The following is a 25,830-nucleotide window of genomic DNA, read 5'->3' as shown; positions in this document are numbered from 1 at the left end:
TACTGCTTTTTTTTTTCTAGTCTATTTTAAATGAATCTTGTGCTGAAAAGGGCCGTATCACATAAAGAAAAATACCAAATTTGTCATGGAAAAATGTTTCACTTAGTAGATTCCAAATCTGGTAAACCATAAAATTTCAATTTATAGTTTATCAAAACTATTGCTTGGCTTTACGCCGGAAAATATTTGTAATAATAATTTGGAGGTCTCAACTCCTCTGTAACCGTATTTATATATTCCAAAATTTAAAACTTTACAAGGTGTAAGAGCAATGTACATACTTGTTTTAAAAATAAATCTTGAATCTGTTAAAGTTTATTAAAAGTGTTCTATTTTAATATATGTCTGAAATACAATCACACTAGTTTTATATGCTTTGATCATGCTACTTATTCCGGAGATACCGTCGTTATTTTCATTCTTGTTATCTTCTCCCGAGGACAGTGAATGTTGAAGAGCATTGATAGTGACTCATTGTTCGTTCCCGGCGTGTGGAGGCCGTGATATTTTGTATAGGCACATAATAATTATGTAGAAACGATAAGAGAACATGTTTTCATAATAGTAATTGATAAAAAATATAGATACCTGTATTAGAGCACGCGCATACTGGAGAAAAGAGAAGCAAACTGGCGATAAATTATCATGATATTTTTCTACTTATCTTCGGGTCATGGAGATAAGTATTAGAAAACTTGTTACGGATTATAATATCCAATCTAGCATTCTCTAAAGATTTTCAAAATGCTGCTAAAATAGACGACATATAAAATCCCAGTTTATATAAGAAAACTATAATTTACATAATTTCGGACCATGTCTTAATACCTACTAATGGGCGAAAGGGATTGTTAGTAATAGCGTCTAAGAGCCCTTGCTGGCAACGTGCCCATCAGATTGACCTTTACGCTTCTCGCTAGAAACAATCGTGGTTAATTCTTGTTGAATTTGTTGCAATAGAAGACTACCTCTCACTGATGTACCATTCCATACCATCACTATGAAAAAAAAAAACAAACATTGTAAATACCTTAATACAAAATATGTAGGTAATTAGTATATGGATATAAATTCGATAGATAATATTCTGATAAAGTTTCATGATGCACTACGACTGCGCTTAGCTCAATCTGTGATAACTCACCAGTTAAGCCAACTTTGAAACCACCAGTCAAAAACATGTAACTAAAACGTAAAATTAGTTAGTAGGTAGATACAAATCCACGTCCTTACTAATATTACAAATATGAAAGTAAGTTTGTTTGTTACCTTATAGCGCCTTAATGGCTTAACCAATCTTTATGAAATTTGATAGTTCTACATACACACATTTTTTTTTTTAATGGATGATAACAGAATGGTAACCCTGCCTGCGTTAACGGTATACGTTGGGGGGAAAGGGATTGTTAGCAATGGAGTTTGACAGCCCCATTGCTACCAATATACCCTGTTAGGTCGACCTCCACGTGGTTCCCCCTGGAAACCATCGTGAACAATTCTTGTTGAATTCGTCACGATGGGCTAAATGACGTGCTTCATCCTCACCTATCATCCTTCACTGGTGCCCCGCCGGTGTATATCGGTGGCGCAGGTGGGGTTACCATTCCATTATCACCTATTAAAAAAAAAAAAAAACGGTATACGCTGACGTATGATAAGTGAGAATGAAAAGGTAGGTCAGTTAGCCCATCGTGATGAATACACCTGATATTCATCACGATGGTTTCCAGGGGGACCACGTGGAGGTCGACCCAACAGGGTATATTGCTAGCACAGGGGCTGGTAGTCCACATTGCTAACAATCCCTTCCCCCCCATACACACATATTAGGTATACGTACTATATGAGATGAAGAAGGATATAAGATACTTTTTATCCCGGTAGTAAACATATCCCAATCACGCGAAATCGCGGTTAAAAACTAGTGACCCATAAAACTGGTATACTTTGTTATGTTTAAGTTAGGTAGTTATTAAATGAACGTACTACACATCATTATTTAGAATATTCAAACATAACGATTAAAAATTCATGTTTATCGGTAGTCTCAGTTCTTGATTTTAACTCACACTACTCTTTATTTTTATCTTAAAATGTGTATATATTTTTGTCTCAATGTAACAATCGTGTATGGGAATATATCTCAATAAATATTATAAATATTTAATTGGTCAGAGATAGGACCCGGTGACTTGATAAGAGGGCATACATGTTTTTTTATCAACTGATAATGTAGGGTATACGGGTCTTTAAACAATCTTTCGTACAGTTAGTAGTGGTCAAGTGGTCGTCGTATCAGCTTTATACTAGCTTGCTATTGTACTTTTATTTGTCGTGGTTGCTTTTTAATTTTTTATATTCGTGCTAGTTATTGGAATAATGAAAGCTATAAAGAATAGATTGGAAGCAGTAAGTAGTCATTTTTATACCATACTTTTAAATAAATTTAGTCAAATTATTTTCAATGTAGGTAGGTACATAGATAACATTTGTTGTTAGAAAAGAATTTTTCTGCAAAAATGTCTTTCTATATGTGTTTTATGTGGATAGATACTTCTATAAATAAACAAATTTTTATCAATTACCAGAAATTAGGTTTTTTTATCATAAGTAGATATTCGCAAATAATACAGTCAAGATCAGTAAATTTATTCATACCTACATGATATACAATATTTAAAATCTTTTTTTACACAAATACATCAAATATAACCTTAAATACTTTTATAAAGAAATTAAATAAAAATAAATATTAATGACAATACTTATAGGTGTTATTAATGAAGAGTTTAATTTTAAAAGCTAAATCGAAGCAAGTTACTACATATTAGAAAAAAAAATTAAACATTTAGACTATGGTCAAAACCATGAATAGTGTTTCTAGCCTAAAAATTTCCATTTACCTGACTATGACATTCAGTTGACCTCTAAAGTCCTTGCATGAAAGAAGTTACTGTCAAACTAAGCTACTTATCTATTAGTGTATATTTAATCATCTTTCTATGTATTGTGGCAAGTGTTAATAATACCATTTAAGTAATTTAAAACGTTATAACAATTTAATTCATCAAGAAGAATTCTTAATCTAAAATGTCACATGTAAGTACACAATACTATATATTTTCAGAAAGTTTAACTGTACTTAACTTTATACAGTAAAGAACTACTTAGTTGGTAAATAATAAAAAGTTTCACTTTAAATTTCAGAGTTATCGAGTAAGAAATGTAGTGTCATAATATGATATAGAAAGAAATTAATTATCATTATTTAAGTATTACGAACATTGTTATGTGATGGTTTAAATGACATTAACAAATGAAGTTCTTGGCCAATTTGTATTATAGCTATAGCTATTACAGGTTATTGTAGTAACAAGGAAAATGATGTATGCACACAATTTTGATCGTGTGAGTCAATAATAAGACATAACCTTAACTTTAAACGTGTTAAATATACGGACAAGTAATTTTATGTCAATTTAAAATAATTTAAATGGTCATTGATTATCTATTTTATATAAGTTAATTATAACGAATGAAGACGATCTTGCTGATCTATACGAACCGGATTGTGTGCTAATTAGGTTGTTATGTGCGAAAAGTGGGCGATGCCGACAGGAAATAATACCACGACGATTTCTTACTGGATTTATTTCTCCGTCTATTCTTTCTTTCTATCCCCGTAGTTACCTTCATTCATGCAGTTTTCTCTCTTCTTAATGCATAGCCTACTTCGTGATAGATTACTTTTTATTCATACTTATTGCTTTAATTTTGTTGTCGCGTTCGTTCGTACTACCGAACCGTTACTACTTCAGAACGAATTAGGCCATCCTACTTTCGAACTAGATATTTCTGAACGGTGTTGATTCCGAAGTGGCTGAACTTCTTAACTGAACTTACTGACTAAATTTGACGATTGCGCAGCTAAACTACATTTACTGAACTAACTAAACTGAACTCTAATGGAACTGTATTCTAAGTAATTCATTAACTAAATAACTCATAATTCTAACTTAACTGTACTCACTACGTAAAAAAAAAACTATGCCTAACTCGACCTTAAACACTCAACAGTCCCAAATTCTCAGTAGACCATACAGACAGAACCAATTACCCACAGTTTACTGGCTGTTATAAAACCCTTCTGTTTATAGTAGTATTGAGTCTCTAGGTCTAATGGATGAGTTTATTGATAGCATGATATCAGTTTTTTTTTAATGGGTGAAAATGGTATGGTAGCCCCGCCTGAGCTAACGGGATACGCTAGCGGAGCACCAGTGAAGGGTGATAGATGAGAATGAAAACAGGCCAGTTAGCCCATCATGATGAATTCATCAGGAATTAACCACGATAGTTTCCAGGGAGAACCGCGAGGAGGTCGACCTGGTTGGGTATATTGTTAGCAATGGGATTCTCAGACTCCATTACTAACAATCCCTTTCCCCCCGCGTGATATCAATTATAACCAAGGCAACAAAGGTGTCCATTTTTTTATGACGGTCTTTCATTATTTAAAGTTGTGAAGTCCTTACTTTGGTATCCATAATAAATCTCCATTAGGTATGACACACAAAGAATGCCACACCAGATATGAGCCGCCTTTGTTAAATATTCTATTTCAACTATCCACCATTTCTACCACAAATGCTTATTGTCTACAGAATTACACTATTTTTACAACATAACAATTTAAAAGAAATCCAATGTACCTATCCTATTCGCATTAACCAATTATACATCGAGAACAGCTATAATCTATTCGTAACAACGATTAAATACTGAAATACAATTTCCTTTTGTCAAAATAGGTATGCTATCTGGCTTAAAAAACTAATCACCGGAAATTCCAGCGACAAGATTTATAAAGCGAATTTATTTTTTATATTTGAGAGGTATAATAAATTTTTCGTACAAACTGGTAACTATTTAATATTGACCTTTTTTAATCTTTTAAAAAGTTTTTTCTTTATTTTAATCTATATTTCTTGAGCTAAAGATTCGTCTCATAGTGTCAAGGTTAGTGAAAGGTCACGAAAAAAAATTATACAGTTAACTAAAAGTCAGTTAAAATTAAAAGTGACATTGCTGTCTAAAGTAAATAATTTAGGCAATTATAATTGTCTGATTTAAAAATTATTTTACGAAAAAATATATAGGGACAAAATTAGTACAGAAGGATATGCGAGTGAAGTATTTCGATTAAACAAAAACAATGAAAAACGATTTTGATGATGAAGGCATAACATAAACACTAAAAGTACTATTGAATTAAGAAAATTAAACATTTTAATAAATATATATATATTCAGAAATAAAAAAAAAAAACATTTTGAACGATAATTACAACTCTTTAGCTTACAAACTTTCTCTAAGTTTAGTGGAAAGGTTTAATGTCAGAAGGCGCCATCCGCTTATAAATAAAAATAATTGTTCGGTGATATAGCGTAGCGGACTGCAAAATTCAGAATGATAATTATGACTGTGGAAAATGAACCATAATGCCGTGTCATCAAAAGATTTCTTTTAATCTTTGCTGTGAATACGATTTGATAATAAAAATTTGTTCTGTTATTCAGAGAAGGCGCATGGTTAAATGAACATGTCTATGCCAAATCAAAAGATCTTTGATACTTTGCCAACGTCCTGTCATTTTACAATCTTCTGCGATGTGATTATTCTGAAAACTTGTCCTCTTGAGATACTGACATTAAAAGAAAAATTAATTCAAGCGTGATAATACTTAAACATGACATTTCTCAAGGAATAAATACGACTACTTCGTATATGTAAAATAATATAATTTATTGGACACCAAAAGTTCAGGTAAATTTTGTTTCACAAAAAAAAAAAGCACTGACTACAATCGTGGCAAAACCAGTTACTTTGATTTCAAAACCAAACTACTGAACCGATTTTGATCAAATATCTACTGGTTTAACTGCAAACCATATTCTTTCAGATAAAAAAATCCGAACTTGATTCATAAATAACGAGTGTTCTGTATTAACACAAAAAAAAAAAAAAAAAAAAATACAATTGAATTGAGAATCTTCTTTTTGTTAAATCGATTGGAAAAGTCTAATCAGTAAAAGTAATTTCCAAAGCGAAAACAAAAGAGACATAAAAAGGTATGAAATTTTGCTACATTTTTTTCAGAATACTTAAATAACAAGAAACAGTTAAGACATTAATAAGGAATACCTGACACAATCTAATGTATCTTTTATTAATTTCTATAGATTTCATTCTTAAACTTTCGGTTATCATAGCATGCATATTGAATACCGTATTGAATTACAGGATCATACAGAAAACCATTTTATAATTCGTTCGAGCATACTACTAATCGTAGTCCCGCTCCACTCTTTTATATAATTCAACCATTAAATAGTAACACTTTAATTTTTTTTAATCTATGATTTTCCCGGATACGGAAAAATGAAAATGATGAATCTACAACGAAAATAGAAAAGTTATCCCATTTCCTTCCTTCTTGATGTCAACTATCAGTTTTATTATCGCACTCAAATTAAAGAAAATTTAAATACGCTAAAACGATAGTGTTGGTAAATAAAATAGAAAAGAAAAAAGAAGGAGTACAATAAAGGCGTTGTAGAGATATTTATGTTTACAAAAGCAAAATATTGGCATGTTTTCAAATATGTATATTTAGAAGTGGATATGAACTCGTTCCCGTGTGTTTGTAAAATCTATTAGTTACAATTTGGTCGCGATCAAAGGTACAATATAGAAAAAAAAATGAAGAATATGAAGCTATGATGAATAAATTATCATGGGAATAGATAAGATATCCAGTTTTTAGTATTTCCATTGTTGCACTCACCCCACAGTCGTGGCGGCGTGGTGCGCGCGCAGTTCACTTTTCTCTCTCGCCGCCCAATGTTCGGCGCGCTTCGCTCCGGGGCGCAGATTTCCAATTTTAAAGGGCAGTTCAAGATCACAAACGCCAATTGTTCTATTCAACGTTCACTTTCAGTTACGGATTTTACATTTTAATTCTGTGAATATGGTCTGGACAACGATATACGATGGCAAAACTGAGGTAAATAATTTTTTTCCTCGCTCTATTATTGTGCGATGTCAGCTGTTACGTGAACTAGGTACTTGTTTAATGTTTTTTCATGTGTTGCCTTGACAATAATTCACGCCGGTTTTTGCTCAAAGTAGTTCCTTTATAATGTTTATTATGAGAGGCACTCACAGGTAGAGACTGGTAAATAATCAAATAGGCAAGAGAAAAAGTTTATAGTATCTATTAAGGAAAGTAATTATTTTCAGTGATATTTTTTAAGTATGTGTAGTATAGTGTACAACAAATATTGGATTTTTTATGAATTTAATTAAATACATATCTAGGAACTACGTAATTCTTAACACAAATTTTAAATTCCTTCTCTACTCCATAGGGTACATAATCTGCAAAAATATTTACTTATTTTTCATTTTTTTTTAAATTTAGAATTACTTTTGTCTTTGAAAGGTGATACTTAAACACTATCTTATCTAATATACAGGTATTTTTTATCCTTTTGAAATCAAAATACTTCATAATGCAATCTTAAGTATATTTATTTTGTATTTATATATTTGCTATTAGATATTCAATTTCATTGTTTTAATTACAAATAAATAATATGTATGACTTGTAATATTAATTTTTCATTGATACAGAAAATAAATGTATTAATAAAATTTTTCTTTATAAATTAAAATAATATTGTAATTTATGCTATTATAAGTAGCATAAATTATTAAAATTATATTATTGCGGTATTACTTTGATTACTTGAACTTAAAAAGAATTGCTTAAAAATTTCAAATCAACTTAATGACTTAACAAGTATTCAAGATCTTTTAAGATTTTGATATAGAAAGGCACATAAATAAATTTTTGATACATAAATATATTTTTTATTATAGAGTCATACCTTATAAATAATGTTTTAATGACTTAAAAAATTTAGTTTAATAAGTTTTAGGAATACTATTTAAAATGTTACATAATTCTAAGAACATTTTAAAACTTAAGGAGTGTAAATAAGTATGTTTACCTTATATGGAAATAATATTTTGCTCAAGGCACATAACTCAAGATATTTCATATTTTGTGGTTCAGAAGGGAATTACTGTTTTAACTTATTGCGTATTTTAATAATGTTTTAACTATTAAAGTTTTACTTATAACTAAAACCTTTCTGCTTTTACCTTATTGTGATCATTAGCTATATTTAAATCAAATCAAAACCTTTTTATACATTTGAATCGAATTAGCAGTGCCCACAAATTTGCTGAACATAAGCCTCCCCCTTGGAGAGCTTTTTCCAGTAGTTGCCATGCTTAGCAGGCAGATTAGCAATCGCAGTCAGGCTTTAGAAATGTTTTAAGAGGGACGCTGTTGCCCATCCCATGCCCTCCTTTAGTCAACTCTTACAACACTTATGGGAACGGAAGGGATGTCCTATTCTATGCCGGGACCACACAGCCATTTTGTTAGTCATGCTTTAATGAGGCATTTTTAACAAGGTGACTTCTGTACATTTAAATTAACCATCAGGTTGGATGGTTGATTGTTCTTCCTAAAATAACTTATTATGAATGGAACATATTTAAATATATACATTGGAATTTAACTTCTTTACATATCTTAATTACATATAATTATTACAGATTTCATTAACTTTATAGTAAAAATTCATTTATGTTTGTTACAAAATATTATCAGCAATTGTACACAATCACTGGGTGATGGTGAAAATATCTAGAGAATGCAGCCATAAGTTTTTCATGTACATTACCAATTTCAAATGTACAACATGCCCCCCAACCTACTTTAAATACTCTTATAGCTGGCATTCATGATGTTTCCTTTATAATATTAATAATATTTTATTAATATTATAATATTTATTTTATCATAATCAAGTTGGATCCTATATTAAGGAATAACTAATTGTTACAGACATTTACTAAGAAGAAATAAGGAATATATAGACAACTACAGAACTATGTTCTTTGTAAATTATTGGAATAATGGAAATGTCTATCTATTATTTACTGCATAAAGTTTTCCTTTGAAATTATGAAGTAAGAAGTTTTCCTGTCGAAATATGAAAGAAACATGGACTTAGTACAACATAATTATATACTAAAAATAATGTAATTAATATTTTTAGGTATAGTAAAGCTTGATGGATGTGGAAGAATTTTATAATCAATTTAGTAGTTTATTTAGGCTTGATTTTAGCTTCTTAAAAGTTGTTACTTACTAAAAATGACTATGAAATGACTACTTCATAGAAAAGATTGTATTGTATTGTAAAATCTTTATTGTACATAACTCAGATTAAACACTGGTAAATGATTTAATATACAATGGCGGACTTATCCCATAAAGGGATCTCTTACAGTCAAAGATAAAGTACAGTTAAAGATAATTATATCTTACATAATATCTAATTATTTATATATTTTTGTCTAGTAATAATGGTTGTGTGGTATGTAGTTTAATTTGAGACTTATTTTATTTGATTACTTAATACTTTAATAGGTATTTTGTAAAATTCACATTTATTTAGTGTAATACAAATTATACCTCAATGTCAAAATGATTAGTTCTTATGACTTGTTTTGTGTACCTAATGTATACTAGGTCTTACCAATTGTCACACACATATGTTTACTGTATTATTCATACATAGTATATTTTAAAAATAAATTTTTTATATTCTCAATGCACTTGTATTTTATCTTCGCCAATTCTGAACCAATTTTGATGATTCTTTTTGTATACAAGATAGAATAGGTAGTCCCATATTAGTTTTAGTACGATTGAAACCACTGTTACCATTTGTTTGATAAATTTCGTTAATGACATGCACTGTTGTAACCACAGACAGCCCTCTATGTCGAGGCTGTTTCGACGCCGAAGAAACGGCTGCTCACGTAATCCTGGAATGTGAAGCTGTGGCCCATCAACGTTTAGAAATCCTCGGAACGGTGAGGTCGCTCCGTGAGGCCTGTGAAGAACCCAGGAAGCTTCTGCGCTTCTGGGCGGAGCTAGGTTGGCTGTACTAGCCACGACTCATACGCACAACGGCCCAAATGAGAGGCTAAGCGCGAAAAATAGAGTCTTTTTCACATTCACATGCACTGTTGTAAAACATAGTCACAAACGATATGCGTTGGTGCATAACAGTGCATATGAATTTGATGAAAATAAATGAAAAGTAACCATTCCTACGCTATTGATTTCCTCTGGCTATGTTCCGTGTTCCTGTTACTAAGCATTTTTTTCCTGTAATATTACATTATGTTAATTAACGCGATACAATCCTTAAAACTAATGTTAGTATTAATAGAGTTTCAAACGGGGGAAAGGGATTGTTAGTAATGGAAACTGAGAATCCCATTGCTAGCAATATACCCAACCAGGTCGACCTCCTCGCGGTTCCCCCTGGAAACTATCATGGTTAATTCCTGATGAATGATAATTCCTGAGGGCCAACTGGCCTGTTTTCATTCTCGTCTATCACCCTTCATTGGTGCTCCGCCAGCGTATCCCATTAGCGCAGGCGGGGTTACCATTCCATTTTCACACGTTCTTTCCTAGAAGTAATTTTTTTTATTACCAAAACTAAAAAAGAAATTACAAATACAAAGTCTGTATATACCTATTATTATGTATATGGAATTCAGCACGATCGATTTCGGGGGGAACTACGTGGAGGTCGACCCAACAGGGTATATTGCTAGCAATGAGACTGGTAGTCTTCGTTACTAACAATGTCTTCTAATCGATGTCAGATATTTTTTTTGTAATGGATGATATTGGAATGGCGCCTTGCCTGCACTATCGGTATACGCTGGCGAGGCACCAGTGATAGATGATAGGTGACGATGAAAGTAGGTTAGTTAGCCCATCGTGACGAATTTCACTACAATTAACCACGATGATTTCCAGGGGGAACCGTATGGAGGTCGGGTCGACCTATCGGTTCCCCCTAATTAACTTGTTAATTGACCTCTTGCTAGCAATATACATTAATTAGACCCCCCATTACTAACAACCCCTTTCCCCCGATGTCGGATATTAGCGTGCACAAACATGATGTCATTGATGTGATTTTTATATTATTAATATTTAACCAATAATGATTATCACCAGACGGGCTCCTCCGACAAGCCCGGAATGCAGCTGCTGGCGGCCAACGTGGGCTCCCAGTTGCAGCACATCTGTGCCCTCGACATCGACTCCAAGGCGTCGTACGTTCGACTCTCGGGCATCATCTGTACTATTGGTGAGATATTATAATGCTTAATTATTTATTTTAAACGTCCTACATTTATATGTTAATTACAAAATATTAATTAAAAAGCCTAGTCCCATAAAATTCGTACTTTTCAATAATAGAATTTTGTCTTACTGAAATTTCTATTACTGACAAGTTCAAATTATATATATAATTACGGGTTCAATTTAAAAGAACTGACAAGAAACTCTACTATTTATAATTTTTTTTATAAAGTTTTGAACCAGAGGGAGACTTTGTACAAAAGTCGATTGCTTGGGTACCTCTGTCCCATTCGTGTTTCAACCGTGAAACAGTTGTGTTTGCATGGCTGTGTTTCGGTTTGAAGGGTGGGATATGGCGTGAATTTACTGAGTACAGAGGAATAACACCTGAGTCCTCAGGAATGGCAACGCATGGAGGGTATCATGGGCGAAACAGTATACTCTGTTGTGTTCATGGTACTGCTCATGTCTATAGGCGACGGTTACCACTTTCCATCAGGTAGACCGTCAGCTTGTTTGTCATTCTAAGTTGTATATAAAAAAAAAAAAAACATTTATTGAAAACTTTCTCCTACGGCTATGTCGACCTACTTAGACCGAGTTTCAATTGAATTCTAAACCATTTATCAGGTCCGGCCTCCCGCGATGTCGCCATGCTTGAGAAGATGATGGAAACGGGCATGAATGTGGCCCGCATGAACTTCTCCCACGGCTCGCACGAGTACCACGCCGAGACTATTAAGAACTGCAGAGAAGCAGAGAAGAATTACAGTGCCAAGCTTGGCATCCCGTTCTCTCTGGCCATCGCTCTCGACACCAAGGGTCCAGAGATTAGAACAGGTCTCCTCGAAGGTGTAAGTACTATTGTTTAAAGTTTACGAATACATTATTAGTTTCGAATTCGCGTGACAATGATATGACTAAATAATAAAAATCAATGTTATCTAAAACTGTATATTGAAAAAAAAGTACAGAGAAAAAGTGTTAAATTTAAAAAAAAATACTAAAAAAATTATAAAAATACACATATGTTATAATACATACTCAAATTAGTAGCCTGTCTTTTTTACACATAAACTAAACTCTCATTTGGAAATATTATGAGAGTATTCCATGAGGAAAAGGTTTATACATGGCAATTTAAATCCCATTATATATTGAAAATTATGTGTATCTGGCAACGATTCTATCCTTTAAAAGGAATTTAGATATGTGAATAAAATGAATTTTTTTCTTGATAATAGGTATGAGAGCGAAAAAGTTCTTTGATTTTATACAAAATCTATATTTATAATTATTTAATCAAATAACACCACTATAATAATGACGTCAGATATAATAAATTATTAATTAATTACTCCTTAATGTATGACACTTATCATTAAATATAATTGATAATTTTTACTAAATTATGTCAATTAGGATTTGTATCCATTACCTCTTTATATAATTATAGTAGTACACTAATTGAATTTTATACTACACTAAAGTTATTAAATATTATATATCTACATACAATCACTTGTCGTGAAGAAATTTTTTTTATAACACAGGGGTAAACGAGCTACGTAACTGTTTTCTCGTGGCTACCAATACATACATTACTTCTTAACCCTCTAATGCAGGGAATTAGAGTATAAAAAGTCAAATAGTTGTGAAGAATATTTCAGTAATTCATTAGCGATTATGTCGCTGATTTGTACTGAAAACTTAACTGCGCCTCTAGTGGATGGTTTCGGAAACTCAGATTTCCGTACGAACTTATCGAAGCAAAGTTTTATATTATAATCTTTATACAATAAATTACAGTAGGCCTTTTTTTAAATGTATGATAATGTTGACAAACGTTGGCGGGGCCATCAGTGAAATATGGTTTTTCTTATTCATTCATTACAAATTCAATAAGAATAAACCACGATATTTTCCACGGGCTTTCCGCAAGGAGATTGACTTGGTATATTATATTGCTAGCAATAGGGCTGCTAGTCGACATAAGTTGACAACAAAATATTCATGAATTTATAAACGAAACAAAAGTTTGTAGGTTTTTTGGTGTGTATTCTGCTGGTACATTGTAAAAAAAAATTATTAATAATCCCATTTCCCCCACACTAGGAATATAGACCTTAATAATGTTTCTATAATTTTTATATTACCACTAAATCACCATTTGTTGCCATAGGGTGGTTCGGCTGAAGTGGAACTGAAGAAAGGTGACACAATCAGGTTGACCACCGACCCCTCGTACCAAGAGAAGGGCAACGCGTCCACCATCTTTGTGGACTACAAGAACATCACCAACGTAGTGAAGCCAGGCAACAGGATCTTCATCGATGATGGGCTCATTTCTGTGATCTGTCAGTCTGCTACGGCTGACACTCTTGTGTGCACGATTGAAAATGGAGGTATGTCGGATACTATCATATGCTTATTTATTTATTTATAAATTACTCACCACACTTACAGTCTCCCAAAACGTGTAGTGAGCCATAGGTTTATTTTACAAACGTAAAAATTTTGTACAACATTTTAAAAATATATCTATTTTGTCATTAAATATATCAATATCTGGCTGCTGAGCAATCAGAGAATTGAGCAGAGAAATAGCCTGATAAGTGGAAGCAAACAGCAGTACAGGTGCGAACCGGCGTTATTTTTATCGTTGGCATATTTGTTAACAATATTTTTTTATACAAGCTGAAATCGAAATGTTTAGCGGTATCTAAAAATAAGATTCGACCCATGCTATAGAATGTAGTAGTGGTTATTTGATTAGATTTATTTGAACTCCGTTTTGAAAAACGTACATGAATAAAAAGATAAATGAAAAGTTCGAAATTGATGGCTAATATGGAAGATCGTAAAATGCCTTTTTTATACAACTTAGAATGATAAACATGCTGACGGCCCACCTGATGGAAAGTGGTAACCGTCGCCTTTAAACATGAGCAGTACCATGACACAACAGAGTAAACTGTTGCGCTCATGATACCCTCCGTGCATTACCATTCCTGAGGACTCAGGTGTTATTCTTCTGTACCATGTACACACCATATCCCACCCTTCAAACCGAAATGCAGCCATGCAAACACAACTGCTTCACGGTAGAAACACGAATGACAGAGGTACCCAAGCAATCGACTTTTGTACAAAGTCTCCCTCTGGTATAAACATCTGTTAGTAATAGTGGCGGTCAATCTTTAAATGTTGGTAGTCACACACATACCAATGGTAACGGAATTAAACAAAATGATTGTAATCAAATAATCAGTGATATGGAATTCTGCAGTAACCTACTAAGTTGCAACCTGTAATTTCTTTGTATATTTGTATCTGTATTATTTGTGGAATTTCAGTTAATCTATTTTCTAGACAAAATTCAACGTAATTTTGATAATACAATCTATAAAATGGATTAATTTGCCCCTTATAGGTAGGTAGTGAGAGCTTAGTCCTAGTGTATTACAAATCAGAAGTCATAAAATTAATTCACTTTACTCATTTTATAATTATTTTTTAATTATTTAAAAACATACAATAATAATAACAAATTGTAATAACATAACCAAAGGTGAATCTCTGAATGAGATCTCTTCCAGTCAAGTCATAGTGGCATAGGAAGTAGTGGAATACTAGTAGTAGTTTTTTTTTGTAAAGCAAAGTCTTTTTAAACATAGATAATCACTATGAATAGATTATAGAGTTTACTCCTGTATTTTTTTTTGTGGATGAAAATGGTATAGTAACCCCGCCTGCGCTAACGGGATACGCTGGCGGAGCACCAGTGAAGGGTGATCGATGAGAATGAAAACAGGCCAGTTAGACCATCATGATGAATTCATCAGGAATTAACCATGATAGTTTCCAAGGGGAACCGCGAGGAGGTCGACCTGGTTGGGTATATTGCTAGCAATGGGATTTTTAGTCTCCATTACTAACAATCCCTTTCCCCTCTACTCCTATATTAGATCCATATAGTGTCACGTAACACTTTAGAAGCGGCATTTTAAGTCTACGAAGGTCTTGGGACTAAAATGAAATGAAAACCCCATTTAAGCTATTGACAGGGGGAAAGGGATTGTTAGTAATAGGGACTAGTTGCCTTACAGGTCAACCTCGTCGCGTTTCCCCTTGGAAATCAGAGTTACACGATTTTGTTCTACAGTAGAATAGTTTATGGAGAACATAGTAATATTTATTATTGTAATAACAGGGAGCCTTGGATCGAGGAAGGGCGTTAACCTGCCTGGAATCCCAGTGGATTTGCCAGCTGTCTCAGAGAAGGACAAGGCTGACTTGCTGTTTGGTGTTGAACAAGGCGTGAGTAAATTCAATATAGTAATTAGTAAATATCGTCGGGTGCGCATAATATAACTGGAAAGTGTACTTTATTGGTATAGTGATAAGTACTTTATATTATTCTTAATTTCGTATATAATATAGTATATTTTATATATTTGTTATTTATATATGTAATTTTAGTATGTATGTATATCAATAATTACTAGTACCGCATTCGAGTATTCTGACACTTGCCTATGATTGACTGGGAGAGAATGCTTTTAGCATTAAATCCGTCATGTACACATATATGTACTAATGAATAAATAAATAAATAAAAATAATATAGAGATTGCGTGCCCGAAGATCGAACCCTATGCCCGTAGAGTTAGCACATGCACTGTGCCAACCATACAGCTATGGCCATAGATTCGCACTTAAAACAGAAAAATATAAGATAAATAATGTATTGAACATTGTTTAACAAATCATGTTATGTTGGTGCAATAAAGTGTTAAATAAATAAATAAATAAAGTATAGAAAAAAGGAAAGAAAAAAATAATATAAATAAAAATACATATATAAAACTAAATCAATTTAGATCTTAATCATAAATACACGGATTATAATGTAAATAGTACAAAGTAATCAATAAGATTTATTCCACGTATAATCTTCAATAATAATAATAATTTTGCGGTATGTTTGTTTATAACGGATTGATTGATTTTTGTTGATACCCCACAACTCCATGAAGCAGTATTTCCGAACCGATACGACAACATAACCTTCAAGAAAAGAGTATATTCCTTTTTAAAAGGCCGGCAGCACACCTGCAATGCCGCTGTTGTTGTGGGTGATCATGGGCGGCGGTAGTCACTTACCATCAGGTGAGCCGCATGCTCCTTTGCCCCCTGTGTTGTAAAAAAAAAAAAGCTGCGAGTAAACTGTTGTATCATTAAAGTTTTTTCAATGTGTGAATAGGTGGAGGATAGGTGAAGACGAAAGCAGGACAGTTAGCCCATCGTAACGAATTCCACTAGAATTAACCACGATGGTTTCTAGTGGGTAATCGCGTGGGTGTCGACCTGATAGCATGTATTGCTAGCAATGAGTCAGTTAGGCACCATTACTAACAATCCCTTTCTCCCCAGAGGGCCCTCCTTAGTATTCATAGAACTTCATGCTGTCCTCTCTGGAAAACATCGTCGTTAATTTTTAGTGAATTCATCATGATGAGCCATCTGGCCTGACTTCAAAATCACCTGTGATCTCTCACTGGTGCACCCCGCCAGTGTATTTTGATAGCGTAGGCGAGGTCACCATTGCATTTTCTCCATATTAACTTCTGAATGTACCAAACAAAATTACGTAATAAGGTTCTAATTAATTGATCATCGAACTTTTGTGGTTTTTTTTTTATACAACTTAGAATGGCAAACAAGCTGACGGCCCACCTGATGGAAAGTGGTAACCGTCGCCTATAGACATGAGCAGTACCATGGACATAACAGAGTATACTGTTTCGCCCATGATACCCCCATGTGTTGCCATTCCTGAGGACTTAGGTGTTATTCCTCTGTACCCTGTAAATTCACACCATATCCCCTCAAACCGAAACACAGCCATACAAACACAACTGCTTCACGGTTGAAACACGAATGGGACAGAGGTACCCAAGCAATCGACTTTTATACAAAGTCTCCCTCTGGTTTTGATGGTAAGAAATATATGGAAACTTTCAAGCTTTGTCGACAGGTGTCCATGTGGCCGACAACGTATCTTATACAATGTGGGAGCTTGAAAAATTCCTACGTCCTTCATTACGTTTGCATGGCCGGATTAGAGATTTTTGTCTTAAGAAACGCAGTTTCCCTAAAAACTCGAAGCCAATAACACTTCGCTAACAGAATATTAAGTATGATGATAGATTTGCGGTTTACTTGGTTTGATTATAATTAAACCAAATAAACCGCAAATTTATCATCTTCACACATTATCACCCATTAACCCCCTATCCTGTTATTAATAATTCCATTGCCCCCGTAACAGACACAGTTTGTACCTATCGTAGGCACAGTGTATCCGTCGCGGACTTTTGTTATGAGGACCTTGGCTCGAGTTAATAACAATAGTGTCTTGAGTCATGGTAGATTTTATATTTACGACAACTGTTCGTTTCTATCACGCGGGCTGTCAGCTTGTTTACCATCCTCTGCTGAGATAGATAAAGAAAATAGTTTTTTTTTTACATAGATATGGAACATTTATTACGCAAATACCACTTTTATCTATAACTACATAGTGTAAATAATAAATAAATACCACTGGAAAGAACGCCATTTTATCCCAAACTAAGCAGAGCTTGTACTGTATGTACCTAATAGATAACGGATAGACATGCTAAAATATTTATTTTTTATTAATACATTGAAGACCAAAATACTTATGGTATCTGTATTGTGCTAAGATCGAACCCACAACTCTATGAAGCTGCGAGACAAACTGCTGTATCATTAAGGTTTTTTCAATGTGTGAAAATGGTATGGTAACCCCGCTTGCGCTATCGGTATACGCTGGCGGGGCACCAGTGAAAGATGATAAGTGAAGTCGACGAGAATTAACCACGATGGTTTCCAAGAGGAACCGCATGGAGATCGGCATAATAGGGTATATTGATAGCAATGAGTGATGGGTGATAACTTTGATGTATTACTTTAAGTGTTCCAGTGTATTCATAAAGTTGTGAGAAAATTAAATAAACATTATTATTGAATGGGGACTAACCTGCACATTTATGGGTGAAAATGGAATGGCAACCTCGTCTGCGCTAACGGAATACGCTAGTGTAGTACCAGTGAAGGGTGATAGATGAGAATGAAAACAGGCCAGTTAGCCCATCATGATGAATTCATTAGGAATTATCCATGATAGTTTCCAGGGCGAACCGCGAGGTCGACCTGGTTGGGTATATTGCTAGCAATGCGATTCTTAGTCTCCATTACTAACAATCCCTTTCCCCCCTAACCTACCTATTAGTAACAATCCCTCCCTGGGGGAAAGGGATTGTTAGTAATGGGGTCTAATAGTTCTATTGCTAACCATATACTCTCTCAGGTCTGCCTCCACGCGGTTCCCCCTGGAAACCATCTTGGTTCATTCTTGTCGAATTTATCATGGTGGGCCAACTGACCTGCATTCATTCTCACCTATCATCTTCCACTGGTGTCCTGTCGGTTTATACCGATAGCGCGGGTGGGATTACCATTCCGTTTTTACCCATTAAAAAAAGCAATCCCTGCCTTCCCTTCACATTATTAAGGTTGTCGTATTATTAAAAAAAATCGCTACTCTATTATCTTGCACTAAATCAATACGTGAACTTTTCGTCTGTCTCGTTATTAAGACGACCTTTACTGAAGGTCGCCGTGTACGAAAACAGACGAATAAACTAAATATAAATCCTTTTATCATACTTACGTAAGTTTGTACGTAATAGTTCATTTACGGAAGCACGCGGTGCTCATTCATGCGATAAAATTAAGACGTATATATTGATATGTATATGTGAAGTTTTTATTTCATTATCTGTCACCAAGGAATAAAAATAATTGCGGTTATACTATATATACATACGTACATATCTGTCACGCTTGTAGCATTTCCAGAGGGTGACTTTGTACAAAAGTCGATTGCTGGGGTACCTCTCTCCCATTCGTGTTTCAACCGTGAAGCAGTTGTGTTTGCATGGCTGTGTTTTGGTTTGAAGGGTGGGATATGGCGTGAATTTACTGGGTACAGAGGAATAACACCTGAATCCTCAGGAATGGCAACGCATGGGGGGTATCGTGGGCGTAACAGTATACTCTGTTATGTCCATGGTACTGCTCATGTCTATAGGCGACGGTTACCACTTTCCATCAGGTGGGCCGTCAGCTTGTTTGTCATTTTAAGTTGTATAAAAAAAATGTAACAAATGTTTATTTTACTACCAATATGACCAATTTCAACACGTAAATATGCAATAACTATAATTAATATGTATGTGTTGAAATGACGAATGTAAGCATTACTCTTGTTCTTACACAAGAAAAATGATCTTAAATGCCGAAATATGCAAAGGCTTAAAGAATGTAATATTTTTTATTAATAACTGGCGATCTGGGCTATTGCTGTTTTTTTTATACCACTGAGGTGGCAAACAAGCATACGGCCCACCTGATGGTAAGTGGTTACCGTAGCCTATGAACACCTGCAATACCAGAGGTATTACGCGTGCGTTGCCGACCCTGAAGAAACCTCTTTATCCCCCTTTTGAAGAACCCCATGCTGTAGTCTCTTGGGAAAACCTCGGCAGAGAGCTCATTCCACAACATGAGTGTTCGTGGGAGGGAACATCTCTGAAACCGCACACTACGCGACGATTTAGGCTGTAAGGTATGAGGGTGAACTCCCTGTCAATGGCGAGCCGTACGATGGTAGAAAGTGGCTGTGGGCATCATATTGAAAAATTCCTTTGAGCACAATCCATTGTACAGGCGGTTCCAACATACAATGGGCCATCCTTTCATGTCCCGTGGGTGTCGTAAGAGGCGACTAAGGAAACTTAATGGTCGAGGCGCGAGTAGCGTCTGTCTTAAAACATTACCAAAGACTAACTGCGGTTGCCAATCTGTCTGCCAAGCGTGGCAACATACTGGCAAATGTTAAAGTGAGGCCTATGTTCAGCAGTGGACAGATATAATGATGGGCATGATGATGATCAGGCCTAGCTTCACACTGATGGAAAATAATAATAGCCTATCTTACTTGCTGAAAATGTTGCTTTCTATTTATTTGTGAAAGAATTTTTAAAGTCAATCGAGTAGCTTTTCATCTTGTCCATTACAAAATAGGGATTCATTATAAATGATGGATGTTAGGCGAGTATATATATATATATATATATATATATATATATATATATATATATATATATATATATATATATATATAGATAAATCATTCAGTCTATCATAATGGATTTACCAAAAACTAACCAAGCTTGCTAGCGCAATTAGTGGGGTCGCTCGTTCCCGTTCTAACAATTTTCCCCTACTTATCGAAGTTTTTTTTTTGATGGGTGAAAATGGTATGGTAACCCCGCTTGCGCTAACGGGATACGCTGGCGGAGCACCAGTGAAGGGTGATAGCTGAGAATGAAAACAGACCAGCTCGCCCATCATGTTGAATTCATCAGGAATTAACCATAATAGTTACCAGGGGGAATTGCGAGGAGGTCGACCTGGTTGGGTATATTGCTAGCAATGGGATTCTCAGTCTTCATTACTAACAATCCCTTTCCCCTCTACTTATCGAAGTTACCTCTGAACAGGTCGATATGATCTTCGCGTCGTTCATCCGCAACGGTGCAGCCCTACAGGAGATCCGCAGCATCCTCGGCGAGAAGGGGAAGAACATTCAAATCATCTCCAAGATTGAAAACCACCAAGGCATGGTCAACCTTGATGAAATTATTGCTGTAAGTACAACTGTTATGTATGGTATAAAATGAAACTTCTTGTATTTTATTTTAGTTTTTTTCTTAATTGTTATTAAGGAATTATTGAATAGAATAGTCCTTAACATTCCGAAATGGAATATTGAAAAAAAAAAAACAGAATTCATGATATATTCCATTCTAAAATATGATTCCATTTTTTTAATACAATTACTTATCTTCACTAAAATAATCCGACTTTCACTAATAGGATCAATTTATGGATTACAATGAATATATTAATTCAATTCTATGTACAATACATCAATAAATTAAAGTTAATATACTATTCCTTAAACACTATTACTAATTATAAGTAATCTCCCAATGCACCACACTGGGGCAGCGTACCCAAGATACTGGCAGCATTACCTCTTTGGATCTAATGAGATCTAATTACAACATTTAAATTTTGTTTCAAAATTGGCGAAGCATAATCGCATAATAAAAATACAGTTGAATTAAGACTTACTACTTTATTGAATCTAGTTAATACATGCCTTAAGAAATAATTAGTTACAGTGATACTTATTTTACTAATGAAACAAAATAATTAGTGTGTAATCAATATTATTTATATATATTTGGTTTTAATTTCAGGCCTCGGACGGCATTATGGTCGCCCGTGGTGATCTCGGTATCGAGATCCCACCAGAGAAGGTGTTTTTGGCTCAGAAAACTATGATTTCCCGCTGTAACAGGGTAAAAATTAAAAACAATAACTTCTTTTGTAAGACTGCGGGTATTAGACAACTGATAGACCTACGTATATTTTTTAATTTAATATATTTAGTTGCTTTCATTTCATCTAAACTGAAATAGAGCATTCAAATCTATTATCTAGTATTAAAAACTATTAGTTGCTTTACATTACTATGCAGGAATGACAATTAAGCTTCTATATTTACATGAAATTTTCAAAATTAACATTTATACATTTCTTTTCTCGACCATGGTAATGTTTAGAGGCCATGATTAGTAAGTACTTTTACACATCAGGTGGCGCGCTTGTATGCCATTTGAAGTCGTCATAAAAAAATGTAGAATGAAGATTTATGAACAAATAAACATTTCAGGTGGGCAAACCAGTCATCTGTGCAACTCAAATGTTGGAGTCTATGGTGAAGAAGCCTAGACCAACCCGCGCGGAGACCTCGGACGTTGCCAATGCCATTCTAGACGGAGCTGACTGTGTCATGTTGTCAGGGGAGACCGCCAAGGGAGATTATCCCCTTGAGTGTGTACTCACTATGGCCAACATCTGCAAGGAAGCTGAAGCCGCTATCTTCCATAAACAACTATTTACTGATCTCGTTAGTGAGGTAAGTGGACACAATTTTTTTTATATATCATAAGTGAAGGCGAGGTCAGGTCAGTCAGCCATAATGGTTTCCAAACAGGACTTGAATGGTAACTTGGTAGAGTTGCTAACAATTGAGGGTACTGTCTCAATTATTAAATGTATTACTTTAATTACTGAATTAAATATCGTCCCATTTTTTATGGGTTGAAAATTAAATGATATCTCCTATTCTATTTGTATACATTGATGGAATGTATTTAAGTATTACATATGGAATATAAATGTATTTATTTATTTAACTCTTTATTGCACCATAATTAAAAATATACAATGACATGTGAATAATTCAAGTGAAATACAGTAACATAAATACAGATTGAAATATACACATAAAGGTACAAAAGGAGGGCTTATCTCTAGGGCAATCTCTATCAGACATATATATATTAAAGAGAACAGATAGAAAGTGGGTGGCGCAAGAGTGAATTAATAATTTTTCGTGCATAAAATACAAAAACCTATAATTTATTTAAATAGATTTTTTTACAAGCTCTTCTAAATCATCCATTTCTGTTTTTACTAGGTGAAACGGCCCAGTGAACCAGCGCACTCTGTAGCCATCGCGGCCGTGGAGGCGTCCACTACGTGCCTCGCGGCCGCCATTGTGGTGATCACCACCAGTGGCCGCTCGGCGCATCTGCTCAGCAAGTACCGCCCGCGGTGCCCTATAATCGCCGTCACGCGGCAGGCGCAGACTGCGCGACAGGCACATATCTACCGTGGTGTACTGCCTATCGTCTATACAGGTACGGCCTGGCTGATGGCAAGTTGTGATGACCACAACATAGTTATATTGCATGTAACACATGTGCAATGTCAATATTTGTTACATATAGGATTTTTATTCCAGTGCCCAGTACTCGTCATACAGTCATATGCTGTATGACGAGGTATGATAAGGCGTATCTCATCATACAAATCGAAACCTATTAAATTGCTGGAAAATTTTCTTTTTCTGGAACTTACAAATGGTAAATAAAGCCAACCTTCTTATGGAAAATGGTAACCGTTACCTATATAAATAGTAGCATGGACATCACAGAATACAGTGTTTGTTCAATTCATGTACCAATTTTTTTAATTTACAACCTAATAATTTAAAATTTTAACAAAAAAAAATATTTTGATAAAATTGTATTTCGATACAAAATTAAATAAATATAAAAAATGGAAATATGTAAAATAACAATAAAATTGCAATTTCATTTGTCATAATTGACAGAACCGCCGGCGAGCGACTGGCTCAAGGATGTGGACAACCGCGTGCAGTACGGTCTGAAGTTCGGCCGCGCGCGCGGCTTCATTACAACCGGGGATAATGTTGTCGTCGTCACCGGCTGGAAGCAGGGCTCCGGCTTCACTAACACATTGCGCATCATGTTAGTATTAATAATATATCACTTGTAGCCGCCCATCCCTTATTAGGCTTTGCCTTATCTTGCAAACAGTGCAAATTAAACGATACTTATTATCAATCTTCATGCACATGATGTTTTGTATTAGCTAGAAATGATACGATCAATCGTCTGTGCTGCCTCTACAGGGCGATTTGAGAACTAAAATTACTATACCGAATTAGTTTTGTCTTTTGCCATTTGATCGCAAATGACGCTGTTAGGGAAATCTACCGTTATCCATCGGGTTCACCTGTTTTTGGTATTTCATAGTTGTTCACTATAAAATATTATGATTTCTTTATATTATGACACAACATCATAGATTACATAATTTTAAATGGAAAAAATTGATATTTTCCAAAAAGAATTTTCATTAGTTTTCAGTTTAGAATAATCGTTTATTATTCATTGTTTCAATTTTTGCTAACCTGTCCCATACACCTTGTATACTAAGATGTATAAATATGTCAGAATTATACAATAACATAATTTATATATTTTACAGTCAAGTGGAATAAGGTGTCGCTGCACAAATCAACTAACAAGATACAAATGTTTTAAGTATTATATTAGCGCCGAGAGGAGCGAGTGATATCTAATGAGATCTAGTGCACTTTGAATACACGTGTATAAATATAATTTAATGTATAAATGTTCTCAAATATTTATTTATATGAATAAATGATAATATTTTACCAAGATTATTGTATTGTTGCATATGTGTAACGCAATAATAAAATATTCTAAAAATATATGTGTTTATTTCACTTCTAATAATCTTGAGCTATTATTGAGAATACTGCAGAATTATATTAACAACAGATGTCGCTGTAAAGAATTTTTAGTTGCCTATGTCTATAAGGCAAAATGTAGACAAGCGGATTGCATAAAGAATACTATTTGATTTGAAATTACGTTTTCATAATACCTATTGGCAGAAACTAAATGCGAAACGAACTAAATACGGAAAGCTTGTTGTTTAGTACAATATTAATAAATAGTAAACAATATATTTATTGTTTTTAGTTTTAGTTAATTAAATATAATAAATATTAAGGAGCAACAAGACTTTCTTAATAGTAAATATATGTATCACAAAGAGGATAACCGCGCGATAAATATATAAATTTGCAGGGTTGAGGGTAGTACGGCGACCTGAATACCGTATTAAAACGCATGGCTTTCCCTCTGTCTTATATAGGTCTGCATGTATTGGTTATTAACACTGCTAGACTTGAATTCGATCTTGGAACATTAGAACCTAACGGTGAATGAATGAAAGAATTGTATAATTAAAATTATTATATCAACCGTTAACTGTCCATTGCTGGGGGGAAAGGGATTGTTAGTAATGGAGACTGAGAATCCTATTGCTAGAAATATACCCAACCAGGTCGACCTTATCGCGGTTCTCCCTGGAAACTATCATAGTTAATTCCTGATGAATTCATCATGATGGGCTAACTGGCCTGTTTTCATTCTCATCTATCACCCTTCACTGGTGCTCCGCCAGCGTATCCCGTTAGCGCAGGCGAGGTTACCATACCATATTCACCCATAAAAAAAAACTGTCCATTGCTGAACTTAGGTCTCTCCATAAGGAGGGGTTTGTTAGTAGTTGCCACGTTCAGCAGACGAGTGAATACCGCAGTTAGGCTTTGGTGATATTTTACGAGGGACGCTACTGCTTATTCATCGACTATTAAGTTGCCTTAGTTGTCTCTTACTACACCTATGGGAAAGTAAGGAGTGGCCCATTTTATGTCCGGACAAATGGCGGAATAGAGAGATACATGTAATTATTATAAGAAAAGACAGTTTCAACAGGATGTGAATAAATCTGGATTCCTTGAACTCGAGTCCAAAGACAATAATTCTTGAACTACATTTTTAATGGAATTCAATAACGCTTTAATGTGTTCTCAATTTAAC

The 25,830-nt window shown here is 34.3% G+C and overlaps 1 protein-coding gene across 3 annotated transcripts; it reads left to right on the top strand.

The window, feature by feature from the left end:
* The first annotated feature begins 2,249 nt into the window (after window positions 1-2,249).
* LOC113515519 (pyruvate kinase-like) lies at window positions 2,250-24,650 on the top strand. Of its 3 annotated transcripts, none has more exons than XM_052893449.1 (11): window positions 2,250-2,409; window positions 11,189-11,321; window positions 11,948-12,171; window positions 13,500-13,726; window positions 15,535-15,637; window positions 20,974-21,120; window positions 21,739-21,840; window positions 22,215-22,460; window positions 23,025-23,247; window positions 23,724-23,880; window positions 24,404-24,650. In XM_052893449.1, the coding sequence occupies exons 1-11, from the start codon at window positions 2,380-2,382 to the stop codon at window positions 24,414-24,416; spliced, it is 1,605 nt and encodes a 534-aa protein (XP_052749409.1). In that variant the 5' UTR covers window positions 2,250-2,379; the 3' UTR covers window positions 24,417-24,650. The 3 variants fall into 3 exon arrangements, with proteins under 3 accessions (XP_052749409.1, XP_052749410.1, XP_052749411.1); XM_052893450.1 differs by lacking the exon at window positions 2,250-2,409 and adding an exon at window positions 2,930-3,099; XM_052893451.1 differs by lacking the exon at window positions 2,250-2,409 and adding an exon at window positions 6,864-7,066.
* Window positions 24,651-25,830: the final 1,180 nt, after the last annotated feature.

Source organism: Galleria mellonella, unplaced genomic scaffold (assembly GCF_026898425.1).
Source record: "Galleria mellonella isolate WM207_F2 unplaced genomic scaffold, CSIRO_AGI_GalMel_v1 utg173, whole genome shotgun sequence".
NCBI classification, from domain to species: Eukaryota; Metazoa; Arthropoda; class Insecta; order Lepidoptera; family Pyralidae; genus Galleria; species Galleria mellonella.
Note: the sequence above shows the minus strand (reverse complement) of the source record. Positions and strands in the feature narration are given on the sequence as shown.

Bases quoted from the DNA above. Each gene is read 5' to 3' on its own strand.
- LOC113515519 (XM_052893451.1), top strand. From the start codon at position 7,031: ATGGTCTGGACAACGATATACGATGGCAAAACTGAG. The intron at 21,121-21,738 runs GTAAGTACAACT...TTTTAATTTCAG, and splicing joins ACCTTGATGAAATTATTGCT to GCCTCGGACGGCATTATGGT. The intron at 21,841-22,214 runs GTAAAAATTAAA...TAAACATTTCAG, and splicing joins TGATTTCCCGCTGTAACAGG to GTGGGCAAACCAGTCATCTG.